The sequence below is a fragment of the Elaeis guineensis genome, chromosome 5, assembly GCF_000442705.2.
Source record: "Elaeis guineensis isolate ETL-2024a chromosome 5, EG11, whole genome shotgun sequence".
Taxonomy (NCBI): Eukaryota; Viridiplantae; Streptophyta; class Magnoliopsida; order Arecales; family Arecaceae; genus Elaeis; species Elaeis guineensis.
In genome coordinates this window covers 110,279,726-110,306,682 of record NC_025997.2, presented here as the reverse complement: position 1 = coordinate 110,306,682, position 26,957 = coordinate 110,279,726, and the positions used below count along the sequence as shown (strand labels likewise).

At 37.8% G+C, this 26,957-nt stretch overlaps 1 protein-coding gene across 1 annotated transcript; it reads left to right on the top strand.

Annotated features, from left to right (window-relative positions):
- Positions 1–262: 262 nt before the first annotated feature.
- Positions 263–21,025, top strand: LOC105033692 (dnaJ protein ERDJ7). The gene is made up of 10 exons (XM_010908586.2): positions 263–493; positions 571–633; positions 737–803; positions 3,165–3,224; positions 7,611–7,661; positions 7,797–7,877; positions 12,003–12,115; positions 16,763–16,880; positions 17,045–17,171; positions 20,698–21,025. Exons 1-10 carry the CDS (start codon positions 363–365, stop codon positions 20,799–20,801), a joined length of 915 nt encoding a protein of 304 aa, XP_010906888.1. The 5' UTR covers positions 263–362; the 3' UTR covers positions 20,802–21,025.
- The last annotated feature ends 5,932 nt before the right edge of the window (positions 21,026–26,957 follow it).

Here is a 26,957-nt window from a genome sequence, read left to right as displayed (position 1 = left end):
CTTCATCACAGGTGTTGCATTGAGAACCTTATTTCTGCATATATGAATACACCAAGGTTCTAATTTCACCCAGGGTTTGGAGATGTGACACGTAAGCGGTCCATCTACTTCGGTTGGTAGAAGTATCAGACGTGTGGTATGGACTAAGTACTACGCTCAAGAAATACATGTTTGATTAACCCCCCGCCCCTCAACAAACCCCCCCCCAAAAAATAAATAAATAATATATATATATATATATATAGAGAGAGAGAGAGATACAACAACCACCAGAAACCACACGCCACGGCGCACCCACCCCGCAATCCCTGTTCCACAGTCGTCGCAAACTCTCCCTCTTTCGGAAAAGGGCGAGAGAGTTGATGGCGTCGCCATGTTTTCGCTGTCTCGCGATCTCTTCCTCCTTTCTGCTTCCCTCTCTTCTCCTTCTCCTCCTTTTTCCAATCGCTTGTTCCATCTACTGCGACGAAGACGACTGCTACGATCTCCTCGGGTACTTCTTTCTTCCAGTTATTCTCGATTATTCTCATATTTTCGAGGTGGATTTTAATCTCTTCCTCCCTTTCCTAGGGTTTCTCAGAATGCTAATGCCTCGGAGATCAAGAAGGCGTACTACAAGCTCTCCCTCAAATAGTGCGTATGACGGTTTGGATCGTTTCATTCCAATCTAATCGTTGGCATTCCATTAATAAGTCTTAGTTGTCTATTAATTTCATGTTCTTTTTTGGTGATGAAGTCATCCTGATAAAAATCCTGATCCCGAGTCGAGAAAGCTGTTTGTGAAAATTGCAAATGCCTATGAGGTGTGGATCTTTTTCTCTATTCTTCTGCTGAATTTTACAAATTTATCATCTTTAATGGTGTTCACATTGGTGGTAAATAAGACCTATTCTATTTCATGAAATGTGAAAACAAACAGGAATGGTAAGTCCAATGTAGAAAGAATAAGTCCCGGCCATGGCTCTTGATGTTTATGATTATAACCATCCCGAACACATAAGGGCCCAAAGAGAACAATTGAACCATTGACAGTAGTTTATAATAAGCATAGAAAGACATGACGTTGAGACGAAAATTACAACGGAAAAACCAACTTCCTAGCTTCATGGGATCGTCGATGGACTTCCTCAGAAAGGTAATAAGGTCACTGCTTTTCTTCTTCCTTGGGTCTGCTTCTGTGCAGAGAGGTGGAAAAACAGTTTACTTCAATGATATTTTGTGTGAAGGAATACTTATGTGGTGAAATTCTTGCACTACCTCCAGATTGCTCACATGGCAGCAGCAATCATCACATCTGAAACCAACCTGCCTTTGTTCTTAAACCTGAGATATCCATACTGATTTATGCTCCGGAGTATACTGAAAACTAAGATGGCTTTCAGCCAATCCCTCATAATCCTAGCGAAATAACAGTTTAGAAGATATGAGCCTACAGAGTCATGCTGTTAATCTCATAAGATACACTGAAATACATCCAACTAGTTTCTCTTTACATGATAACTGTAAGGGTCCCAAACGATTCCATTTCCACATTCATTTGCCTTCAACATGCTTATCATTGACAAAAATGATGAAGATGATTGAAAGAGATATCCACTTTGACCTGCAGATCCCCTCCACGAGTTTTATAAACAATGGATAATAATAGCCCTTGCTTTCCCAATTGCAACTTTACTGCGGCATTTGGATTCAATGCAATTTGAGACCATTGAGAATCGATTAGCCAAAGTTTTGCTACAAATCCCAAAATTCTTCACCTCACCTCCCTCAGAGAATAAAGAACCAAAAACTTCCATTTCTGAGGCTTACCTCTATTCTGCACTTGAATACTTTCCTCTTTGTTAATTAAACCCTTCTAGAATCTCGTCACTCTACCATTGGACTTATCCTAAAGAAGTCCATGTTAATCACTTAATACATTTTTCCTGATGCAGTCTTAGGGTTAAGTCTGCAATAAAAGATGTTTCAGATGCCATTCAGAAGTTTTTACTGGGTTTTGAGAAAACTTCCCGGTACTGTCCAGAAATTAATGCAAGGAATAAGGTCCACCCTTTTTTCTGGTAACTGTATATTTGAGTTTGTAGGGGTCCATCGCACCATTTTAGCTTAAAAAAATGTCTTCATTGCTGTTCTGAAAGTCCTATATGCATTAAACACTTGACATATGGCATAAAATGGCAGAACTATTGACCCACCATGCTAGGTTAGTTCACAGGCAGCAAATGCCTTATAATTGTGAACAAGTGAATTCGAAATCACATGTATGATAAAGATAAAGCAGCAAATGCAAGGTTTGTTTCAACAAATACGATAAACAAATTACAGCAAGATTATAAATAAGAAAATTAAAAGGAAAGAAGAGGACGAAAAGGTAGAAAGAGAAAAGATAGTGGGAGTCACCTTATCCAAGGAGGAAGAAGTCCCTTTTCTTTTTTCCCAATTTCCAATACTGACAAAATACACAGCATAAGATCCCTTCCATTAAATACTAAAATGTCTATCTTTCCGTTTAATAGAGAAGCTTCCATAAGGTCTGAATTTTGTTTTTTTATGCTACTGCTCATGCTTAAATAACTGTGAATGGTGATGCTATGGTATTTGTGGGACCATTCTCTAAACAACAGATGTAGCTTTCATTTTTTTAAAATATTCCATGTTATCTCCTCATCCAACAATCTAACATTGTCTAGGATTTTTTAGCCTCAGCTGTGCACGCTCCGAAACCCACTAAAACTAAAAAAATATAAATAAATTACTGCAAAACTAAAGGCTAAAAGAAATTCATGAAAAGTCTTATGACACTTACCAGTCCACAGTCCTCTGATGCATTATTTCCTAATTATCTACCCTGCATTTGCTCCTCAAAATATATCAGGCTTCCCAACTTCACCAGCAAAGCTAAGTTCATGTCTCTGGTATCAAAATTTCAGTACTGGGTCAGAGCATGATCTGGAATTGACCTGATTTAATTTCAGGTCATTTTTTTTAACCTACACCAGGATTCAGAAGATGCTGCATAGATATTATTTAATCTAATCCTGCAACATTTAGTTTCAGTTTTGAATGGTTAGGAAAAATTGAAGTCCATATTCTTTTAATTCCCAATGATTATAATTCATTATAATGACAGATTATTATGAATGTTACTTGTGTATTTTTTGCAGATCTTGAAAGATGAAGCCACGAGGGAGCAGTATGATTATGCAATTGCACATCCTGAGGAGGTGTCATGCTTTGGTTATTTCTACAGATGAGATTCTACATACAAGTTATTGTTGTAGCCTGTAGCCTTGTGTACACATGTTTAGCGTGTGCGCGGGTGCATCCATACATATGTATTCAGGAAAACACACTCCATCCTTTCATGACGTAGCATATGTGCCAGCATTTGGCTCCTCTAGTTATATGATGCTATAGCCAATGTCACCGTCCTGGGTCTTGAAAGTTGGCATTTCATTTATCTTTTGTTAATGCCAATTTCCATCTCTGAATCGAATTTTGATCAGCATCGTTATATTTTATTCCATCCCAAATAACAATCATCAGAGTCTATTGATTATTAAAAATCTTTTGTTTGGTTATGGTATCCATCCATGAGTTCTGCCTAACCTTCATTTGGTGGTGAATATAGGTTAGAGCTAAGCTTGATGGTTATTTTACATGGACTTAAACATAAAATCCTGCTTGTTTTTGTGAGTCCTCTTTTTTTCTTTATTATTTTTATTTGACCTTTCCTTTCTCCATCTGCGTTCGTGCATCAGTCATTGAGAATATTTTAGTTGTTTGCTACCAGCATAACAGCCAAACAGATCTGGTTGATCTTGTCTGCCCCATTGACATATAAGTTTTCCCGCTGTCTTTTGTCATTTGTTGACTACTTTTTCTTCATATTGTAATTATAATTGCATGCAGCAATATTAGCGCCCTAAGATATGAAAAAATAATACCCTACAAGCCAATCGCATATGGGATGCGATAGGGTGTTTATTGTAATTTATCTTCCAGATTTATGTAATTGACATTTATATTAATTAAATAGGTATTTTTGATTCATTATATGTTGCATCTTATTATTTTTAAGATTATAATGAACTCCATAGGTTTGGACAATGATTTTAGGACCGTGATGAGATCACGCTAGTGAGTCCTAATTCCTTGATAGCCCTAATCTAAAACATTCCTAGTCGTTGGTACATTGAGTTAGGGATCAATGATACCGGTAAGACTGGCATGTCCTATATATGCTCAGAAATGAGAGTGGTTGATCTCATAACCACTTGTGTGGTGACACTAATATAAGAATATGGGTGCTCATTAGAGAATGAATTCATTGAATTGACCTGCGAGAGAATATCAGATGGAGTTTTATTTACATATCAATTGATGTTTCTCTAGTGGGAGTTGTGTATGTGATCCTTAGACCTGAGGTCACCATGGTACCTTGTGTACTTGGATCCATATTTTGGTTCACTATCTAACTTGGTTCTCTGATCCTTGTGTGGGGTGTTCTGGATATGGTGAAGAGTGCATGGAGGTTGTGAGTGATTGATGAGGGATCAGTCACTCTTAATAAGGGGAGCGAACATTCTATGTGATCTCATAGGTCGTTGATTCGGAAGTTTTTGGCCAAAGCAGGGTGATAATGAGAAAAGAATTTTTAATGTATCATCAACTGAATCAACGCCTTCAGATCGAGATATATAATGATAAGTGATTGGGTTTAATATATTTTCATGCCCACAGCTCATCTGGGATGTTGTTTGATTGAATGATTGAATTACACGGGAACTTGCCACTTAAGGGTATTTTTGTAATTTTTCATCAAAATTCTAAATCTTTCGGATAGTCATGACACGTTGCTAGACGTCAATCTTGACTTGTGGATTCGTCAGAATTAAAAGAGTTTAATTCTGGAGTCAATTTGAAAGAGTCTAAGTTGATTGGGACTCTTCGGATAACCTAATCTCATCGGATTAGGATTACGTTGAAAGTTTTGGTCCACTGCTGGCTAGATTTGGAACCCAATGGATCACACATTTTGGGATTTGGCCTTGATCTGATTTAATTAGAGTTTAATGTAAATTCTATGGGTTAATTTGATATGTTAGCACATTGTATTAACCCAAGTTTCTAAATTGGTTTAGATCAAATTGTTTGAGCTAACTTAGACCAGTTGTCTTTGACCTAATGGGATTGGGTCAATTTAAATTGGATCTTTATCCAACTTGGACTAGTTTCAAGTGGAGAAGGACTTCTCTGCGCCCACCAGAACCCACGGCAAAAAATAAATACCGCCCCCCTTATTTTTGGCGTGTGAAAGGAAGAGTCCTTCTTAAAGAAGGCTCTTAATTCCTACGCGTTGCCATAATTTTCCAACCAGATCTCCTATGTTTTGACGCCAAAATTAATTGGATTTTTTATGGCATGCAAAGAAGGAAGAGTCCTTCTGTTGCAAGTATCTGGAACGCCAAAAATTCACTCGGTGAATTTATTTGGCGCGTGGGAAGTTGGAGCGCCAAAGGTTGGTGCCCCTTCATCCCATGTGATGTCCCTTGGTCCTCTATTTATAGGGGACGCCCCACATGGTTTCCTGCTGAGATTTTTGGCTAAAATCAGAGAGAAGGGACTTGGTAAACATAGGAAAAATTCTGAAAAAATTCTGAAAAAAAAAAAGAAAATTTGAGTAGCAAAAGTTGCAAGAAGGGTGGTGAGATTTTCAGCAAGTGTTGCTTGAGTGCCCTAAGATTTAGTTTTTCCATGTGTTGGAGCCAAAAATCAAATCCTAGGTTGTGTGACATCTGAAGAGTGTTTTCTTGGTGTCGTTCTGGTGGCAAGATCGAAAGCAACTGGGCTTTGGCGCGATCGTGACGCAAGTTTGAAGCCGGCAGTGTTCTTGAGAAGACAAAGCTGCGGCAGCGCACCAGTTGGGAAGGACCTTGGCCAACTTCCATGTGGATTACCGTTGGAGAACTTCTACCTTAGAATCTCATGGAGAACACCAACGTGCTATTTTTTCATTTTTGTGAAAGTATAAAATTCTATCTCTTTGCATGCTTAATTTTGCTTTCATCGATATCGACAAGGTGATTCTAGGGTTTGGATTCCGGCTCGATAGTTTTATTTGATAAAGCTATTGATTTGTATGATTTTAAAATTTTTGAAAATCACTTTTCGCTGCGTGGCCAGAACCCAACAAGATATTGATTTGGCTATCTTTGATCCTTGGTTTGCCTTTTAAAAGTCTAATAGATGAAATCCATCCTCATTCGCCCTTGCAATTTGTTGAGTTCCTTGAGCTTTATTAGGTCAAGGCTTGACCATATCTCCTTATCCGACTTCCCTGCATATTAAGGTCATTTTTTCTTGATGTTTTAGCCTATGAAATGTTCAATACTTGTCCATTTTGAATTTTCTAATCATCTTCTTGTTTTTAGAATTTACTGTCACTTACAATATTCTATTACCACATTATTGGATCTATAGTTTAAGCTTGTAATAGGATTCCTTAGCTCTACACAAGTGCGCTAATGTTTTGATGGTGTTTCTTCTTTCCAACTATTTAGCTAGGTTTAGGAACTTTTGAGGCCTCCATGTCATCTCTCATGGAACTTACATTCATTTGCTGAAGGTTTTGCCCAAGGATTTAGGTATTAATACATACTGCTTAGGTGCTGTATTGGTACATCCGTACTAGTACCGTACCAATCTATGGATTTCACCTTATTTTATTGTGCTAGCACAAGAAGACATACAATGTGTTTGTCTGGTGCTGTAACTTGTTGGTCCATACTCTACCTGTAACTTTAAGGTAACAATATAGTATCAATATTGACACAATCCTTGGCTTTGTCATTTCAACCACTTCTAGTATGGTCCTTGAATTGGGAATGGGTGCTAGAGTGGGTTAGGGTGCAGATGCATAGAAGCAAATATCTGAAATGGAAAAGAAAAGAAGAGAACAAAATTTGCTGTATCGGTACATACTGTGTTGTATTGATGAGTACCATACTTTACTGGTACTGAACTGAGACTCAGTATGGGGATGTATTGAGTCTCGGTACACCAAACTCAACCCCATACTAGGCATATCGGCACTGTATCAGCATGTTACCAGTATAGTGTTTGGTATTGTGTTTGCGAACCCTGGAAGGGAGCATTTAAGATGTAGGTGTGGGCATGCTAGGGAGATTCCAAAAAGGTCTGGTACAGTAGACAGAAGTTTCTGTCAATTGAGGTTGGCCTATCATATGGTTTACATTTACTAGGTTTGAGGACTCACAGTCATGCATAGTTTCTTTGTTGCTTCACATCTTAAGCATTTTGCATGCCTAGGCTTTGTCTTTTATTTAAGTTGTCTCCTTTCACGCTTCTCATGCTTTTAATATCATCCTTTCGTTTCATATTCTTTTGGCTTTGATTAGCCTTAGCATGATGTTTCATGAATTACTATATCATTTTAATTCTCTTCTACTACAATTGAGGGTGATACAATCAAAATATATTCATGCTATTGGTGCAATATTGTACTTTTCCACATGTAGTAATAGTTCTGTTCCTGTGGCTATGCTTGTTTGCAGTTAAAAGTTATAAAAGGCTTCCCTTTGTTTCAGGTATTTTATAACACAGCTCGTTACTATCATGCATATTATGGACATAAAACAGTAAGAATATTTTGTTTTTAATTACTTGTTTGTCTTTAAGTCAAGTTAAAATTTTCATTGGAAAACAATTCAAAAAAAAAAAAAAAATACTGTAAGGTCAAATTGTTAAACTTTCTTGTCCTGGATAAATGGCAGGATCCTCGAGCAGTCTTGGTGGGCCTTCTTTTGGTTGTTTCTGCATTACAATATCTAAACCAGTGGACCAGGTATACACAGGTACCAAGTTCTTATAAGTTAAGGCCCTTTAATATATCTGAAAGATGCCTTTTTATGGTTTTAATCATGCTTTGTCAGCAAGAGATATCTTGCTACAATTTTAAGTGGAGAATTTTCTGACTGTTCTATTCCTATATATTGTGCAATGTTTTTTTTGGAATTTTTTAAAAGTCCTGGAATTAATTAAAATACTTTCAATGGTTAAATGGTTTTCCATATTATTCTTAGGCAATCACATTACTCTCTCCCCCCCCCCCCCACCTTGTAAAGAAGGAAATTACATTATTCTAGAATTGTTCAATTGTTCATGAATTTCATGATCTATTCATGAATAGTTAATGACTTATTCAAGGAATGCTTATGAATTACAATTTTTTTGTTGTTAGTGGTGGCAGCATTGTTGCTGATGGCTATCTATGTTGCCTTTTTTTTTTAATGATCACTTTTACCTAAACAAATAAATAAACATTGAAATAATTTTGTTTATTTTATTATTTTATTTAAAAAGTTGTCATTATCTAAATTATTTTCAATTTTTGGTGGAATCTCTGAAATTTTTCCTGAATTTCTGATCCAAATCCTTTGCTGAATTGTTCCAAAAACTAAGCTTCTTATAGTGCATGTGAATTATCCAAATGTGTTGGCTTTTGAAAACTTTCTATACCAAGAAATCGATGATGAAGTTAAATCCTTATCTTTTGTAGCCAATTTCTCTACAAGACCAGTTAATATTGCCATTTTTTTTTTTGCTGCCTTGCTTATGAAAAACTGACAGTATTTATTGGTCTTATTTTAACTATGCTGTACTGTCTAATGATATGTGGCTGGTTTAAATGGTATAAATAAGAGTGGTGAGCCGATGATTGTAAAAAAATCAGAAATCTCATTCTATATAACAAAATGGTGCTATATCTTCTGCTTCATACATAACCGGAATATTTCCCATGTATTTCAAATAATTGAGGTTTTCTAAGAGTTGGATGCAACTAAACAATCTTGTGCTAAGTTTCTTCATTCATCCAATCTTACATCCACTCTATTTCCATTACATGCTTTTAGTGACTCAAGATCTCACACATTATATTTTATTTCATAGTGGTATATATTTTAGTCCCTTGAAGAATTCAGCGTAGAGATAAATTGAAGTAAATAAATGATAATTATGTTTAGAGTGGATAAAGGAGAATGGGAGTGATCTGCAGAAGAAAGACTAGGAGAGGGTAAAGAAAATTGGAGGAGGAAGAAATAAGGGTGCATGGTCACTTGACTTGGCTTCTCATGCTACTTAATCTTTGTTTTGATGCTGTTTATGTGCTGGTTAGGGGTGAGCTAACAGTTTAAGAAGCCAAACAAAAGCCCTAAAGCAGTGCTTTAAACTTAATTGGTCAACCCCCAAGAAAGCAGGGTAACCTGATTAACTTAATTTTATGGTGGAGGGTGACATAAAGTGAGCCATTGTAGCTGTCTCTTCTATCTTGACTTTTTCACTTTTTTTCAACTTATTCTACCAACCATCATATGCCAACCAAACAGTGAATATTTCTAACCCATGTTAAAATGATTAGGGAGTCGTTGCCAATGGTTGATTCTATTTATCCCCCGGTTAATTATTCAGTGCCCAACTGCAGCCTTGGGAATTGAACTTCCTAGGAGAACCCACTTACAAGGCTTTCAAATGAGAGCAACTTATGTTTGGCTTGAAATTGGCTCCATATTAGCTCCTTGCTCATTTTTAAAACAAGCCGAGCTTGAGCTAGATTTTTCAGCTGGAAAGTTAAATGAAGCAAAAATGAGCAGTGTGCAGTTCACTTGTGTTCTGCTTGATTGAGCTGGACAAAATTACATATTATATATGCATACTATTTTCTTATCAAAATCCACCAGTATCAATAATTTTATTAGATCACAGCTGTTAGGTATTAATCTAACAGCTGATATGTATCTAAAAATAACAGCATTTGATTAGGATCAAATAGGTCAAATCAAAACTTAAACAGATATAGACTGCTAACTAATTGTCCTTTTATTTTCTGTCTCATCTTTGTCTCAACGATACCCTTGAGTGCCACTACTGCCCACCAATCCATCATGACCTCTCTCTCTCTCTTTCTCTTTCTCTCGCCCCCCTTTCTTCCTTGCATCACTCAATGATGCCGTGACCATCTCCCCCATCCTCATGATTCTCCATTCCTAATTCCTTGATCTTTTGAACTCTAGTTCCACCATTTATGGCTCCCACCTTGGGTTACACTTGCCCTATTTCGGCACCACCCTCCACATTCATTTCCAGTCTCTCCTCCATAGCTGCTACTACATGCTGCTTCTGAGAAGATATAGTTGTTTGGCCATAGCAGTGGCAGTGGGTCAACAAGCTTTTCACTGGATGCACTTCTTACCTCTTTCACAAGATTTCGATCACTCATGATTATTGCCTGCCATTCTATCTCCTCAACCATAAACCAAACCCAATCTCCTCTTTTCTAATGCTTTCTAGTGCTGTCTGAGCCAAAATGAACTGAGCTCAGGCTAGCTTGAGTTTACAATAATGGAGCTTGAGCTGGGCCTTTCCTGGGTGCTGATTGAGTTGAGCTAGACCTCATCTTGTTTATGCCCTTACCTATGTGTGGAGGGCTGATCCTTAGGTGCCAAAACTCTGGACTTTATTCCTAGCATGGCTCTCTTATAAGGGACAAATTGCTGTCTAATGGCATACTGAATGGCCTAAATTATGGAAGCAGATATATCAAGAAGGCTATAAACAGGCTTAATGCACTGTTGCAGACTGAAAAAAGAGAAATAATGGATTAAGCAACTCTGGTTTGATTTTTAATTTATACAAAGGTGAGAAATAAATTATATTCATAAGCAACATGTTCCTATCTTTTTGAGGTCAACATTATGAATCCATCTCCCCACAAAGAAAGAGGAGGTAAAGAAAAGGAAATGATTGAAGAAAAATATCACAGAAAATGGAAATAAAATGAAGAAAAAGTGTTTATATAGATCAAATAGCAGATAAAGTGTAAATGAAAGAGATCCAAACCCAAATTAACAAAAAAACATGTTCAGGTTGGACCAGATTGGATTATTTGCAGCAAGCCACCAAAAAAGAATGAAGGAACTTTGTATGCATACACATGGATGCACATACTGAGAGAGAGAGGAGATTGCAAATATTTGCCACAGAATGCAAAGGAAAAAAGAAAACCTAATTAGTGGGTAATATTCATATGGTGGACAATCTTGAAATGATAACAAAAATATAAACTTAAAGTCCTGGACAAGAGGAAAAACACAACCAACAAGGTTCCTAATCTTAGAAGCTTCAAGTAATTGAATGATGTAGAACAGAAGAAGAAAGAGATAGAGAGATATGAAGAAGAAGAAGAGGGCAGAGAAGAGAAGAAGGGGGAGAAGAAGGCAGAGGGAGAAGATAACACAATATTCTGTGAATTCTCAATAATGCACACCATCCTCTTAATAACATAGCAATAAGTTTATATAGGCATGCTAAAAACCTGATAAGGTAAATCCTAGAGTCCACATAAAACTAAAATTCTAGAGTCCAAATAAAATTCTAGAATGTAAATAAACATAAAATTTTCCAATTTCTATATTTGCTCGTCACTTAAGTGCGCCCAAATTTCTTATTAATGGATGGTCTTCTGGTGTTGAACCATTGGATTGTTGAGATATTCTACAAATTACTAAAACTAACCTAAAGTTCTCATGCATTTGTTCTGGACTCCCAAGCATGGACCTGAGCTCTGATGCAATGCTAACTTCAGCAGCTAGTGTCTAGAATGTATAGCATTCCCACTGGGGCGTTAAGCCAATTGTGCTAATACAAAATATCGTTGTCACCAATATTGGGAGATTACAGAACAGAAATGACATTAGATGATATGAAGGATGCATTAAGGGAAAAAGATATTTTGTCCACACAAACTATAGTTTTTGGTTAATGAGTTATTTTCAATGCCATGTGCTTTTAAGGGATTCATATGGAATAACTATACCTTAACTTTTTCTTAATGTTCTGGTTTTGATTGATAACAACAAAATGAAGATACACGATAATTTGCTCTGTGTCAGTGGTTATTCATTCCAGTATGCTTGTTGCAGGCTGTAAGCATGGTGAAAAAGACGCCAGCTTACAAAAATAGGTTAAAGGCACTGGAGCTTGAACGCACTGGGGGAGTAACAAGTAAGAAGAAGGGTCAAAAACACTTGGACAAGTAAGAATATGTCTATGACTTCCCTGAGAGAATTAAAGATCTTATGGTTGCTGACAGTGTTTACTATAAGATATTTTGCCATGATTTTAACATAATTTATCTGCATAATATTATGCAACATTGTTTTCATAGTTGAAAGAAATGCAGAAAATCCATACGTACAAATGAAGTTCTGCATGTCATGTCTTAATGGAAATAGACGCTCATTGCCAGTTCCAGGTGTGAAAGCTGGAATCCTGCTGAACTTGGCTTCAAGATTTAAGTGCCAATGCTGGTGGGTATGGATGGCGGCTGGCACAGCAGGTGCCATGCCATTGGAATAAAAAAGAACAGATAAAAGGGATTCAATACCTTTCTTAATTAAAAAATTAGAAAATGAATTAATGGTTGCCTTGCCACTGATGCTGCTTACCAATTCTAGACTGGCAAAATATGTGCTTGCTGGCATGGACCAACCTGATTTGCCACTTAAAACCTTGTCTGGCTCTGCCCTAATGTAGATTACACTGTTGGAAGACTTTGCATATGAAAGAATAGTTGAATGGTGTTGTGCTTTAATCCTGCATCATGAATTGCAAATTCACATTTTCAGATGCATATACGATACATCAAATAGTTTTCACTATAGTTTACTTCAGTTTTCTACTACAAACTGATTTCCAGAAACATTTTTGAGTTGTTGGGCAGATCTATTAGCTGGGAAAATATAATAGATAAATCTCAAAATGTAGCTTGGAACTTTTCCATATTTTCTTGATTGTGCCATGTTATCCATAGGTTTCTGATATGTGCCTATTATCTCACTGATATATATTGGTCATGTATTAGGCTTTCCTCACTGCTGCAGAAATATAAGTTTTCATGTCACCAGTTAATTCTTGAATTGCAGTGCATTTGAGTGAATGTTTTTGTACCGCTACCTTAATGAAATGCACTCCCCACTCGAGCATAAAAATGCACTGAAGTGTATGGCCTGGTCATCCAAGTCAGTCTTGATTACAAATGCATAGGTTGCTACACTGTACCACCTGTGTTGGTGCCAATATGGTTGGATTGGACATATCAAGAAGACAAATTAGAATGCCTGACTCATGATCTTTCCTGTGGTTCAAAGCGCAAGTCTGGACTAGGCTGATTTTGATTGACATGACAAAGATTCTCGGTAAAATGCTTATCAGGTTACTGTCATGTTTCATACACTGTAGCTGGACCATGCTTAGGCGTATTGAACAAGGTCAGGATGGCATCCCTCCTGATTCTGGGCATGAAGAGTTATATTCAATGGTGTAAAATGTTTGCCTGTTCGTAGCTTGGTCAATAGGTTAATCCTTGCTAACATTTGATTTATCAAATTGAGAATCATCCCAAACCCAGGAATATCGTCTATGCGCATTTTTCAGAAATTATAATCCATATTTAAAACATTATAAGCTGGATTTTTGCGTTAATTAGCAGTCTTATCAAAACTCAATTACCTAGTATTTGATATTTTAGCAAATTTAGTGTTTTATGTGATATGAAATGGTAATTTTATGTTCTCTAGGTTCCTTGTACGTGTATCCACTATAGACATGAGATGACTCTAGGAATTTCTAATTAATAAGTGCTTGCATAGGGTTGGGGATGTGTTCTATGTCTGTTGCCTATAAAGAGAGGTTTAAGGAGTTGAGGCAATCTGTTGTGGTGGATGAAATTGTTTTTCTTTTTATAATTTGTTCTCTCTCCTACTTCTTGTTCTCTCATCATCCCTTGGTGGATTCCTTGAGGGTGGCAAGTGCATCTTGATGTTTGCCCTTATGTTATCTCCTATTTTTCCAATAATCCATGTCATACACAGACTTGCACTAAGATATTAAGGTTTTTTTTTTTGAATGTATGCATTTGACCCATGTGGGCTGTTTTTGAATTATATTCGAAAGAAAATAACAGATCAAGAGAGAAACCTTCGACACTACCTATTATTGGCTAATATATCCAAATAGAAGTTGCCCGAAGAACTCTGACTCTGCTCCTGTTCAAATTATATGAGCTAGGGATCATTATTACCATTGTTTTGTTTCACATCTCTTATACATTTTTTTTAGCTTGCTGCTATAACCTTAATGCTACCATGGTTATGCAGCATTTTTGGAAAGTGAGGATTGAATCTTTATGGTGCTGACTTGAGATCACCAGCCTTCAGACATACATGTACATGAGGCAAATTCTTGCCTCAAATTAGAACTAAAAACGCAAAGAACTGAAAGATAGCAGTTTCTTAATATTATTTCTGCAGAAACTGGTTTTGCAGCATCTCCTCTATTCTTTTATCACTTTAAAAATGACTAGTATAACTCTAAGAACCATATAAATACACTTTCACAACAGATTGCCTGATTCTCTAGCATCTCCTCTTATCCTTCATATAGAACCATCCATAGAAAGTCACTGAAAGGTACAGTCTTCATGACTTAAAACCTTTGCTGACTGCACCTTCACCTAAAATGGGACATATAAATATAATCTTAGTTAAAAATAAAATCCAGAAGCCTACTAAAAGCTGCCCTTAAAATCAGTACAATATTTACAAAAAGGAATAAAATATGTAACCGAAGAGTTAAATAAATGACCCCTCAAGATGTAATAAAACAACTGAGTGGTTGAAAATGAAACCACGAGTTTAAAAAAAAAAAAAGAACCCTTAAAACATAACAAACAACTGATTAATTGAAAATGGAACACAGAACAAGAATAATCTAAACTGAAAATAATGTAGGATATATCTTTGTCACTGCTATTCTGGCTTTGATCAGAGGTTAGTTAATATGAAATGGAAGGCATTATAGAAGTTTCAGATTGTTATGTTACCTCATATAATGCTGATCATGATAATAATTTCCTAATCCAATATATCCTAAATTAGGACTTTTTGGACTCTAATATTAACAATATAACTTCAAGACTACTCCAAAAAAGGCTATAAAGTTAGCACAAAATTCACAAGAAATCGAAGTAATATTCCCCAAACCCAATAAAAAGATATCTCCTTTGTCAGGTATGTGGTCTTGCATTCTAAAACTTGAGAAACAAGAAATCATTTGCTTAACAAGGTATGCCCTTCATCATCTTTGACTAGAAATAGTTGCCAACCAACGAATCCAAGGTCTTGTGACACCTAGAGTGACCCTCATATTGCTAAAACATTAAGTCTTCTTTTATTTTTTTCTTTGTAATATGCTACACTTCATTAGTACATGATTGTTTCTTTCATTTGGGAAGCATGTCCATGAGGCAGGGTGCCAAAAAAAGCTGCTAACCATAACTGCAATTTCATGTGTAACTGGCTTGATTTGTATTAAACATCAGCTTGAAGCATCGGTATGCCACCTCACATATTAAAAGGTCTCTATTATCTTGATCGTATGCAAATGCATCCTTTTTCTAGAAGAACCTATCCTCTTGCCTCACTGATCTTTTCAGTCTAGAATGTGAAGAAAGAGGAGGTTTGGTTACAACAGATGTAGTTCCACAGAACCATGGAAAAATGCAACAAAAGGAAAAAAATAAGCAAGCAATAGATAACAATATTAAGGATAAGAAAGCCCTAGTCATGCTACAGCAATATAAGAGAAGAAGAGAGAAACAATAAAGTAAAAAAATATTGTTGTGCCTTCTATCTGTGATATTTTTCAATCCGATGAGATGATCCATCTGAAAAAAAAAACTAAAAAGGGGGATGTATAGAGGTTGCATCCAAGGAACCAGAAGGATCTATTCTTGGCCACTGTTTTTGTTCTAACACAAGTGTAGCTGGGAGCAGCTAACTCAAAAAAATCCAATGGAAATTAAAAACTAGGACTGGAATAAATAACAGAGTACAACACAGATTGAATTTTGTTGACTATTGCTAACTTTCCAGTCTATTGATGCCTGCAATATCTGAAGATTCCACATTTTCAGCTGTTTTGTAGTTATGTGTCTGCAGTGCATCAATATTCTTGGGTAGGATTATCCCGTTGAACTGGGTCTTTCCATTTGGTGACTGCAAGCATTGTTTTCCCATTTTTTAGGTATATTCCCTGGGACTATATGTGTTGCTTAGGAGCATTTCATCCCCATTTAAAATATAATTTTCTTAAAATGAGTGGACTATAGATCGAATGCAAGAATCTAACTTAAATATGCTTAAATTTAATATATAAATAATTAAGAAATCAGTTCCTTTTTTTTTTTTTGGGATTAATGTTGAGTTACATTTTCCTCTAAGAGATAAGAACAGATTTTTATATACTAAATTCATTATTTAAAAATAAAAAAACATATTCATCATAACAAACTCTGCTGATTTTGAATAACATAACTCACAAGATATTCACTACATTTAAAAGATTTATGTTGTATGGTGTCTTTACCTGGATGTCAGTACCTGAATTGTATTCTCATTTGTGCTAGAAATGGCTAAAATTTTAATAGCTGCTGTTTACCTGTTATGATTGCATGATTAGTGCATTTGTCAGTATGCCTTAGAAAACCTGGCAACCTAGTTTTGTAGAATTGTAAGTGAGGAGAAGTCAATCAAAAAAATAAAGAAATGTATAAGTTCCATAATCATGTTGATTTGACAATTGGCTCTTTGTTGTAACCTAGTCATCTACATATTAATGCCAGGAAAGTGGAAGAAGAGCTTAGCAATGAACTCAAATTGCAGATCCATGGAGCTGAGAAACCAACCATATGGAAACTTTTTGGTGTCCAATTTGCTCTTCTACCTTACACTCTAGGCAAGGTAAATCCATCATTTATATAAAATTAGTCATCAAGAAAGATGAATTTTTTTGCTATATTATCTTTTCACATCCACTGTCCAGTCTACCTTACTTTTTGCTATTTATGTTATGCAGAAACCATTCTACTGAGTACATTAGAAATATTGTTATTTTTATTATGCAGGTACTATTATGGAATTCCTGTTGGCTTTGGAGATATCATATAAAGAAATCTCCTTACTCGTGGGATGATGCTTGTTACTTGACACGGACTAGCCTCAAAGTACCTTCTGATGCATGGCGAAATATGGGTAATTTATTAGCTATTCATTCTTTGAATTTTATATGAGATTGATATGTTATGCTTTTTTTCAATGGAACATGCCCTAAGTTAACCCCTCATCCCTTTCTTAATTTGAGAAATAGCAATTGATCATGATGAGGATAGCTTAAAGTCACGATAGAGAAGGATGAAATGAACTAGTGCCTATAAGATTGATGAGCTTTTCAGGTAGATAATCGAGAGACCAAAAAGGTTATAATGATAAATGAAATACTTCTAAAAGAGTTTAGTTGTAGTAGAATACTGGATAGAATACTTTAAAGTGTTCTACATTGCAACCTTGGGTTTAGTATGAGTGGTTTGAAAATGATTAGTTATATTATGATCTATAATCCATCAAATTAGGTTTACCCACTTTGTATAAGCTGTACCTATAGATCATTCCAGTGTGCACAAAATTAATGCCATAGACAAAAGAAAGCTTGTTAATAAAAGTTATGGTTAGTGAGAAGACTTCTTAGTAAGTTGTGGTTGCATTTAATTCCTAACTGAGGCTTATTATTGGCCTTAAATACTAAATATCAACATGTGGTTTCTGAACTAGTATTCTTAATTTTGATGATCCATTATGGATGAGTTAAGTTTTCAAGCAAAGTTACTACTAACAAATTTTAAGCAAAAATCCTATCTTTGTAGTGACCCAGGACCTCACGAAAAAGGATAGCTTGAAGGTGTTATTTGGATTGTTTAGCCTTGTATATGTACCAAAATCTTTCCAGCGGATAACCAATGTAGAACTAAACACACGCTTGCACAGACCTCACAAACTCCCCCTGTTTAAGCTGTGGCATGCTCGTGAGGTCAAGGGTCCAAATCCAATCAAATCCACTTATAAATACTACGGTCAGCCTATGGTCAGCCCCTAAGAGGATTATGTTGCAGTATTTGCTAGTCTACATGGGTCCTAGGCTGGTCCACTTTGATATTGTTTGTAGTGACCTAGGGCCTCACCTAAAAGGCTAGAAGAGGTTTTTTTTTTTTTTAATTTTTTTTGAAGGTTCCTTGATCCTATATAAGTACTCAAGATTTTTCCAATGCATATATGGGACTAAACATGCATGCACGGGTCTGCACACACAAGTACAAATAGTGAGCCATTTGAAATGGGATTTGCACCATTAATGATTGACAACATTTAAAATTTTATATTGGAGGTTGCCGAGTTGACTATCCTCATTGTTAGTCATGATTGAGGCAATTTAGAATACACATGGTCTGAAATTTTCAAATGATTTGAATGCTTCAAGCTAATTAAATTATCATATTCTGGGATTAATAGTTTTCATTTGTCAGCACTTGAAGGCATAGAATGGATCATATTCCAAATGTCGTTAATCATAATTAATATTGTTGATTTGAATATCTAATGCATGTATTTGCATTGGTCGAAGTTAACAAGAGCTGAGCTTGAATCACATTTGAAACAACTTAATGCAAATTCCTATTGCAGGAAAATACCATAGATAATATTTGCGATATTAAATAAATCAAAAGTAGGACATAGAATCAGGTAGATTTCAAAAAGATATGGTTTGCCATATTAGAATTCACATCGCTGATCATGATCTACATGAAAAGACTTGCATGGATCATATTTAGCAGGGTTGTATGGTTCTTATTCTAGTTGCTGTCTTTTGCTAATGCCACAGAAACATAATTATTTTTTGTCCACACCATCTATGTAAAAACTTATCAATTTTTGCCATAGAGGCATTGTTTTATAAAATCTGGATTCTGGGTTTATAATTTAAGATCATGTTTTATCAATTAGATGGTGCACTATGTTTCTTATACTGATAACAATTGGTCCCAAATGCAATTACAGTGTATCTATATGGACTAGGCTCTTTTAAGAGGGTAGAGTAGCACCTTGTAAATAAAGGTTAAGTTTCTAATCCTTGTAAAAGATTAAGCTTAAGTTTCTAATCCTAGGTTACCATCTGGTAAATAAATGAAACATGTACTTGTAAATAAAAGATTAGAACTCTGGATAGCATCAAAATTCCATGTAAATAAATATGGGCAGTTTGACTATTCGAGGCTATTTATTTTATTAGTTTGATCTTAAAATTGCACAAATAAAACAAGTTGTTACATAATTATGTTTGTTTTTTTAGTGGAAATGGCAATTTTAATATCAACTAGGTCCCTTATGTCAACTGTATGATTCTGATTCGCCCCAGGTGGCGTGCTGTATCGACCTGTATCAACTTGCGATAATCATCCAGTTTGGTGAATCATGAACAGATACGTAGGGCATTTCACATCTCATACTAGTACATGAATAATATGGGGATATACCCAAGATTTCAGATTTTGAATATGAATGCATTGACTTCAAAAGAAATGCCTAAAGCTAAGATAACTGAATATTAAAACATCGAAAGAACTTAGCAATCTTATAGCTTCTCAAACTACATTTTCTCCTTTTCATCTAATGGAAGTTTGTGTTTAGAAAACAAAGCAAAAGAGAAGAAAGCATGAGGATCGCAATATGATAATACTTAAAAGTTTGGAGAACACCTTCTGTAAATAGTAGACCACTGGACCTCTTCATTTCTTTATTTTTTTTATATTCTTTTCTTACTGTGTTGTCAACCTAGTAGGGGCAAGTTTGGGAAGCCCAATAGAGTGAGAGAACTTTGTGAGAAAGAGTTGAGGAATGTGCTTGAGGTTGTTCCTGTCAGCCATTGAACCTTAAATGGAAAATTTGGGATAGCCATGAATTGCAGCACCTCACTTTATTCTTATCTATGAGAGGACCATACCTCACATATACTTGGTAGAGATGAAGAATTTCTTATGTAATGAAAATAGAAATCCTTCTAGGACACAGCCCTTCTTAGTTAATAAGGATACAACTCAAGGAACTAAGCAGATTGTGCTTAATAGGCAGTCAGTTATGAACTAACAGAGGTTTAAGGGAAGGTTGGGAGGCCACTCCAAGATTTACATGGACCAGTGCTGTTTATAGGTGTAATATAGCAAAGAATGTACACTTTTGGGGAAGCCATGGCTTGTAATGGCCCCTTCTTGCATCCTGCTCATAAAGTTTAACCTTCAATTTTACGGGGATGAAGGGTCTTCTATTGGATTGACAGATTTATTTTATTTAACTCTGCACATCATCTGATGCTATTTCATTTGTTCAGCTTGTAGTAGAGCATTATTGTGTATATCTGTTGATTAGGGCTGCCAGACTATTTGCTTCTTGCAGTACATGTGTGGTATGTGTTGCACCATCACCTCCTAATATATCTCAGAGGATGAATTAGGAAACTAACATTCCAAAATATTTACAGAACACTGTTATGTATCTCATCGACTGAAATATCTGAGGGTTATGATGTAGACAAGTGAATTGACTGTATTTTCTTTTCCCCCTTTATATGTTCCTGCTTATGTAATGATATTACGCTTGGTAAATCTGCTAGTTGCCTATATGTTTGTCACTCCTAGTCTCCTACCATAATGACTGCTATGTTGTGCTTTAGATGAATCGATGAAGAGTAATCTTGTCCAGAAACGCTTGTGGGAGAAAAGTAATATGGAGAGCTATCTAGCAGAGATGAGAAAAGAATCAAAACGTCGAAGATAGTAGGTTTTTTGCCTTCTTAGATCAAATGTCAGTTATTCCAAGTTTTCGCTTATATTTAGAGCTATCTAGAAAGGGAAATATGTGAGTTGGTTATACCAGAGGATATGGAACTGCACATTCAGTTTGTATTTTCAGCAACCAAAATGTCATTCATACTCATCAATGGCAGATTTTTTAAACTTGACCTATGGTCAATAACATGTTAATGTCCTTTTTTCCCTCGATATGTTGTTCAAAGTTTTCACTTATATTTAGGACTATCTAGAAATGGAAATGTTGTAATTGGTTATACCGGAGGATATGATACTGCATAGTCAGTTTGTATTTTCAGCAACCAAGATTTCATTTGTATTTATCAATTCAGATTTTTGAAACGTGGCATTGTCCATAGCATGTTCATGTCCTTTTTTTCCCTATCTTTTGATCAGCAATCGTGTATGTATTTATTTTTTATCATTGATAAAAGGCCTTCTCAGATCCTCATTTGTGCTGGAGATGGATGCGTTCTTGCATTTTGGCAATATAGGGACTTCACGTTTGACTGTTTGAGGCCTTCTGGTTTTCCTTTTTCAATTCAGTTTGCTAGCATTAAACTAAAATATTGAAGGACATAACTAGATACTAAAATGTCATACAAATGGGAGTGGCTTGGCTGTCTCCATTCAGACAAGATACAGCTGTTAGAGCTGATATGCTTGACTTCCATTCCCAGGTATGTTGGGACTCTAAAGCCATGTTAAGTGGGGCCATGAACCATCAACTCCAATTTTAATTCGCCTCATGTGATTTGTTGGTCATCGTAGTTGCCAAAGGCAATCTGATATGTTTGTTCTCCATACTGAAAAATGATAAATATGTCTAAATGGAGATATCTTATCCCTTTCCTCTTGAAACAACAGCTCTCAACCTGAAGAGGCTAGCAGTGTACTATATACAAGATCACTCGGGCATAAATGGATAAGTTGTAAAGATCTAGTGAAAACTTTCCTCCAACTCTGTCTGTTATTGTCAAGCTTGTACGAGATGCTTGTTTAGGCAACCTTTTAACAAGGAAAATGCCAGTTAAAAAGCATGTTCCAACTTGAAAACTGGGAAAAAAAACTTGAGGCTTTTGACTAGATCTATTGGTGGGAACATTTGCTGGATGGCTGGATACAAGGTTATATTGGACTTATAAGTATCCAATGAACATAAATATCATTTCTTATATTAATCTGTATTTAGAAGAGTAATCCAGTTTTAGTCCAAAAGAGAGTTTCACTAGCACTAACATAGATAAATTTTTATATGAGATCACATATATTGTATTTTATTTTTATATCAAGTTAAAATTTCCATACACTTAATTATCTAGAAGGGAGACCGGATAACGGAAACATGACCAATTTTATGTCATGGCCAATTAAGTTCCAGATATTTATGAAGATGTCATTTCATGACATAATAAAATAACAGTGAATTTTCTTTTATTTTTCCCAAATTTCATTGTTTATTACTTCTAAAAAATCTCGTTAGATGAGTTAGAAATCCAATAAAACTTAGAACCAGTTTTACTATTTGTTGATATCATCTCTTTATTTCCTTTCAGTCAAACTATGTTTACTATTTGTTGATATCATCTCTTAATTTCTTTTAGGTGAACTATATTCTACGGAAATTAAAAAAGGTCTATTGTTTGCAAGAATTTGCTCCTGTAAATATTTCCTTATGGTACTTGATTCTCATTAATTAAACAATTTAATCAATAAAATCTCCTTCGAGACAGTTACCAATTCCTGTGTGGTAAGAAACTATTCAAAAGCATGTGGTGCAAATTTGCAAGTTAGGAAGAGATATTGGTGGGATGTTAAAATTCTTCTACCAAGGCTTTGTAAAGACCCGAGATGCAAGATTGAACATCCTATAAAAAAAAGAAGGTGCAGGAACTTCTAGTTAACCGTAGCTTTAGATTATTAGAATATCTTTTACTTTTCTTGCCACTATGTTCCATCTTCCATTTCATTCTTTTACTTCTAATTTTTTAATTTTCTATCGATCAACCTTCTATAACGCCTTCCGAAATCCGCTATCGATCGATCTTCTGCCGGATTCCTCATACAACTGGACCTCTCCAGCGGACAGTCTTCAGACAAGCTTCTACATCAGACAAATTCCAGACGGACTTTTCTAGCAATCGAACTCCAGCTTGATTTCTCCAACAGAAAGTTTCCATCCGGACTTCTACAGCAGATGACTTCCGTCTGTAGCATCAACGCCTAAGACACCCAACAACAGTTAACCCATTAGCAACCTCGGAAACATCCGAGCTTCTCTTAGATTGCTGAGACAGAGAGCTATTCTGCTCCACCAAACGTCTCAACCGAGCTTCAGCCGTCCGGCTTGAACTCTCCGACAAGTCACGATAACGGACACCACTCCACTCTCTGTAACAAACTCCACGTGGCCCCACTACTCTCCGGCAAGTCGCGACAACGGACACCACTACTCTCCGTAACAAACTCCACGTGGCCCCGAACGGCCCACTACCAGGCAGTTACGGACGTCGCTGTCAATCGGTTACGCTATCCCGTCTATAAAAGAGAACCCCCAGATGCGTTCTCCTCTAAGCTCTAAGCACTATCTCTAAACTCTGCTAAAATCCCATTCGAGTGCTCCATTTTTGTTGAAGCAGAGTACTAACTTGAGCGTCGGAGGATCTTGCCGGAGTACCCCCAACTCCGGTTTAGACTTCTCTTACAGGTCCCGACGGCGGCCGTGATCCCCTCGACTCCAGCTTCATCCGGCATCGGCAGAATTTTGCACCAACAGAATTGACGCTAGAGGGAGGGCCTGTGTCTTCGCAGGACCCTTGTTCTTAAAGGAGTACTCAACGGGACTGTCTTCGATCATCTTCTTCGACATCTTCTTCTTCTTCTCCGGTCAGATCCCAATCTGATGCCTCCCCGAAAGGCATCCACCAGACGATCTACGGCCTTCATGGCTAGATCTCAGCAAGATCCGTCAGCTCCGGTCTCGTCTCCAATTTTTCAGGCTCCTCCTCCGGCAACGGCAGTCGGCATGGAGCACTTCGACCTGCTGGTTCAGCAGGTCAGGGGCCTCACCGAAGTGGTGCAGACCATGCAGCAGCAGCAGCAACCGCAGACATCTGTGCGGCTGGAAAGAGCATCGCCGGAGTTCCAGAATCCGGCGATCGGGCGGCCCACTTGGGCCAGTCGCTCTATATCCCCCGGAAAGGGGAAGCAGAGGGCGGAGAGTCCTCTGTCTGATCACGATTCTACCCCTGAAGGGTCCCTACCTTCGTTCTACCAGAAGACCCTCGAGATTCGTGATCGAGAGGATCTCCTGGATCAAAGATTCCAAGAGATGAACCGACGGATCGAAGAGCTCCGCCATGCTCCCCCTGCTTACGGTGAGGATATCTGTACTGACCCTTCTTTTTCTCAAAGGATTATGCAGGAACTGATTCCGTCGAACTTCAAGCTCTCCCAATTTGAGAGCTATGATGGGACCTTGGATCCGGTTGACCACCTGAAGGCCTTTCGGATAATGATGCTGCTCCATGGCGCGCCAGACGCCATCCTATACCGAGCTTTCCCATCTACTTTGAAAGGAGCAGCAAGAAATTGATACTCGACACTAAAGTCGGGTACTATCTTCTTCTTTGATCAAATGAGCCACCAGTTTGCGGCTCATTTCGTCAGCAGCCGACGTCCCCGGAGAGGTTCAAAGTCCCTCATCAACATCAAGCAAAAGGAGAGAGAATCCATCCGAACTTATGTCAACCGTTTTAACGCCGCCACATTGGAGGTCCGGAACTTGGATCAATCAGTTGCAATGGCCGTTCTGAAGAGCGGTCTTCAAAAGAATGACCTTCTATTTTTTCTGAAAAAGAAGTATCCCAGGAACTTCGCTGATTTGCTGGCTCAGGCCGAAGGATATGCCCAAACAGAGGAAGCTTTCAAGCTGAAGGACGAGGAGGCCGCGAAGGAGCGGCAGGCGGGTGACTCCAGCAAGCCCGCAGCTGAAAAAGGGCCGAGTGAAGCTCGGCCACGTTCTCGAACTTTTTTCAGACACAAGCATGTCCAAACTCCCCCTCAAGCTCGTAGGCAGAGAAGTCCGGACCGCAGAGTTCGGTGGAGCTCTCCCCCAGGAAGATTCCACAGCTACGCCCCTCTCAATGCTCCAAAAACTCAAGTGCTGATGGAGATCAGGGAAAAGCTGCCAACGTCGGAAAGGATGCGCACACACTCCGGGAAGTGCAACCCTAACAAGTTATGCCTCTATCATCGTGACCACGGCCACGACACGGAGGAGTGTATTCAGTTCCGAGATGAGATCGAGGAGCTCATCAGACGGGGTCGGCTCAACAGATTTATCCTACGCCGGCCTGAAGGTAGGGAAGATTGGTCGAGGGCCCTACCACAACCAGAGCCGCCAAGGAGGGAAGAACAGCGTGAAGATCGGCCTCCAATCGGGATTATCAACACCATCTCTGGAGGACCCCGATGGGAAGCAGCCAGTGGATCGATCGAACCGCCCAAGCGGCAGAGGAGCTCAGAGGAGCGGACCTTCCGCGATCATGAAATTCAAAAAATTTATGAATGTATTACCGATAACTTTACCTTAAATAAAAGTTTCATATTCACATATTTTTTCTTTTAGCATGAGCTTATAACGACAGGGAGTAGCTCCTTCAGACAATTGAAACTAAGTGTGTCAGAAACAAAAGGAGAACCTCATCCCGACACAAACGAAGGTCCGATTATTAAGAGACCGGATAGGGAGAGAGGCCCTCGCAACGGCCCTTATGCGCCCCCACAGTCATGTTAGGAGCAGGAGGAGAACCTCATCTAACATGAGCAAAGTCGAAGATCCGATTATTAAGAGATCGGATGGGGGGAGAGGCCCTCGCAACGGTCCTTATGCGCCCCCACAGCCATGTTAGGAACAGGAGGAGAACTTCATCCTAACATGAGCAAAGTCGAAGATCCGATTATTAAGAGACCGGATGGAGGGAGAGACCCTCGCAACGGTCCTTATGCACCCCCACAGCCATATTAGGAACAGGAGGAGAACCTCATCCTAACATGAGCAAAGTCGAAGACTCGGTTATTAAAAAATCGGATGGGGGGAGAGGCCCTCGCAACGGCTCTTATGTGCCCCCACAGCTCTGTTAGGAACAGGAGAAAAATCTCATCCTAACATGAGCTGAAATTGACTGTGTCGGGAACAGGAGGAGAACCTCGTCCTGACACAAATGAAGATCTGATCGTTTAAGACTGGATGAGGAGAAAAGCCTCCTCAATGGCTCCTCTACACCCCTACAACCCCGTTAGGAGCAGAGGGAAAACCCTCGCCCAAACATAAAAAAAAAGGAGAGAGAAAAATGGAAAGCGATGAGCTACACCAGAGATAAGAAAAAAACGAACTATATCTAAGACACAAGGGATCTCGTCTCAACGAGGAAGAAAACTCTTGTCAAAAATCCTCAGTCTCTAAGGGGGAACCCAACACTAGCAGGAGAAAATAGACTTCCTCAAAGTAACGAGAAGTTCAGGCCCCAAGCTCGAACACCGAAAGAAAGCGTCAAATTTGAATGGTCTCGAAAAGACCTTCGGTATGAACAAAAAGGACGAATCAATGTGGCGATGACCAGAAACCTTCAAACAACGTCGACATCGAATAAGACAAAAGATAAGAGAAGCTCGGTAAATGACAACTCAGAGCAAGAATAGACAAGGTAATGAGAAAATTCCTTTTCATTTCATTAGTAAAGAGAGCATTATAAAAGCCTTTGAAGGCCAAAAAAAAAAAAAATAAGAAAAGAAAAGAATACATGGAACAAAAGGTAAAAGAAGATCTAAGGAAACTCGACTTCTTCTGACTTCGGACTTCCGATTCCAGCCATTATCAGGGATTGCTTCAAGTTCTCAACTTCTTCTTCCAGTTCCTTCTTTCTTAACAGCATCTCTTGATACATTTGGTGAAACTGCCGGCTTTCGCCCTCTGATTTTCGAAGCCTCTTCCTCAGAACTTCGGACTCCGCTTCTGCATCCTTGACCGTCTGCTGCTTATAGGTCAACTGAATTTTTAGCTGCCGCAGTTCGGCCTTCTTCTTTCCAAGGGCTACGGATAGTTCTTCCATGGTCCTCCTCA

Excerpts from the sequence above, each read along its gene's own strand:
- LOC105033692 (XM_010908586.2), top strand. The coding sequence starts at position 363 with ATGGCGTCGCCATGTTTTCGCTGTCTCGCGATCTCTTCCTCCTTTCTG. Across the intron at positions 12,116-16,762 it reads GGTCAAAAACACTTGGACAA|GAAAGTGGAAGAAGAGCTTA; the intron begins GTAAGAATATGT and ends TATTAATGCCAG. Across the intron at positions 17,172-20,697 it reads TGATGCATGGCGAAATATGG|ATGAATCGATGAAGAGTAAT; the intron begins GTAATTTATTAG and ends GTTGTGCTTTAG.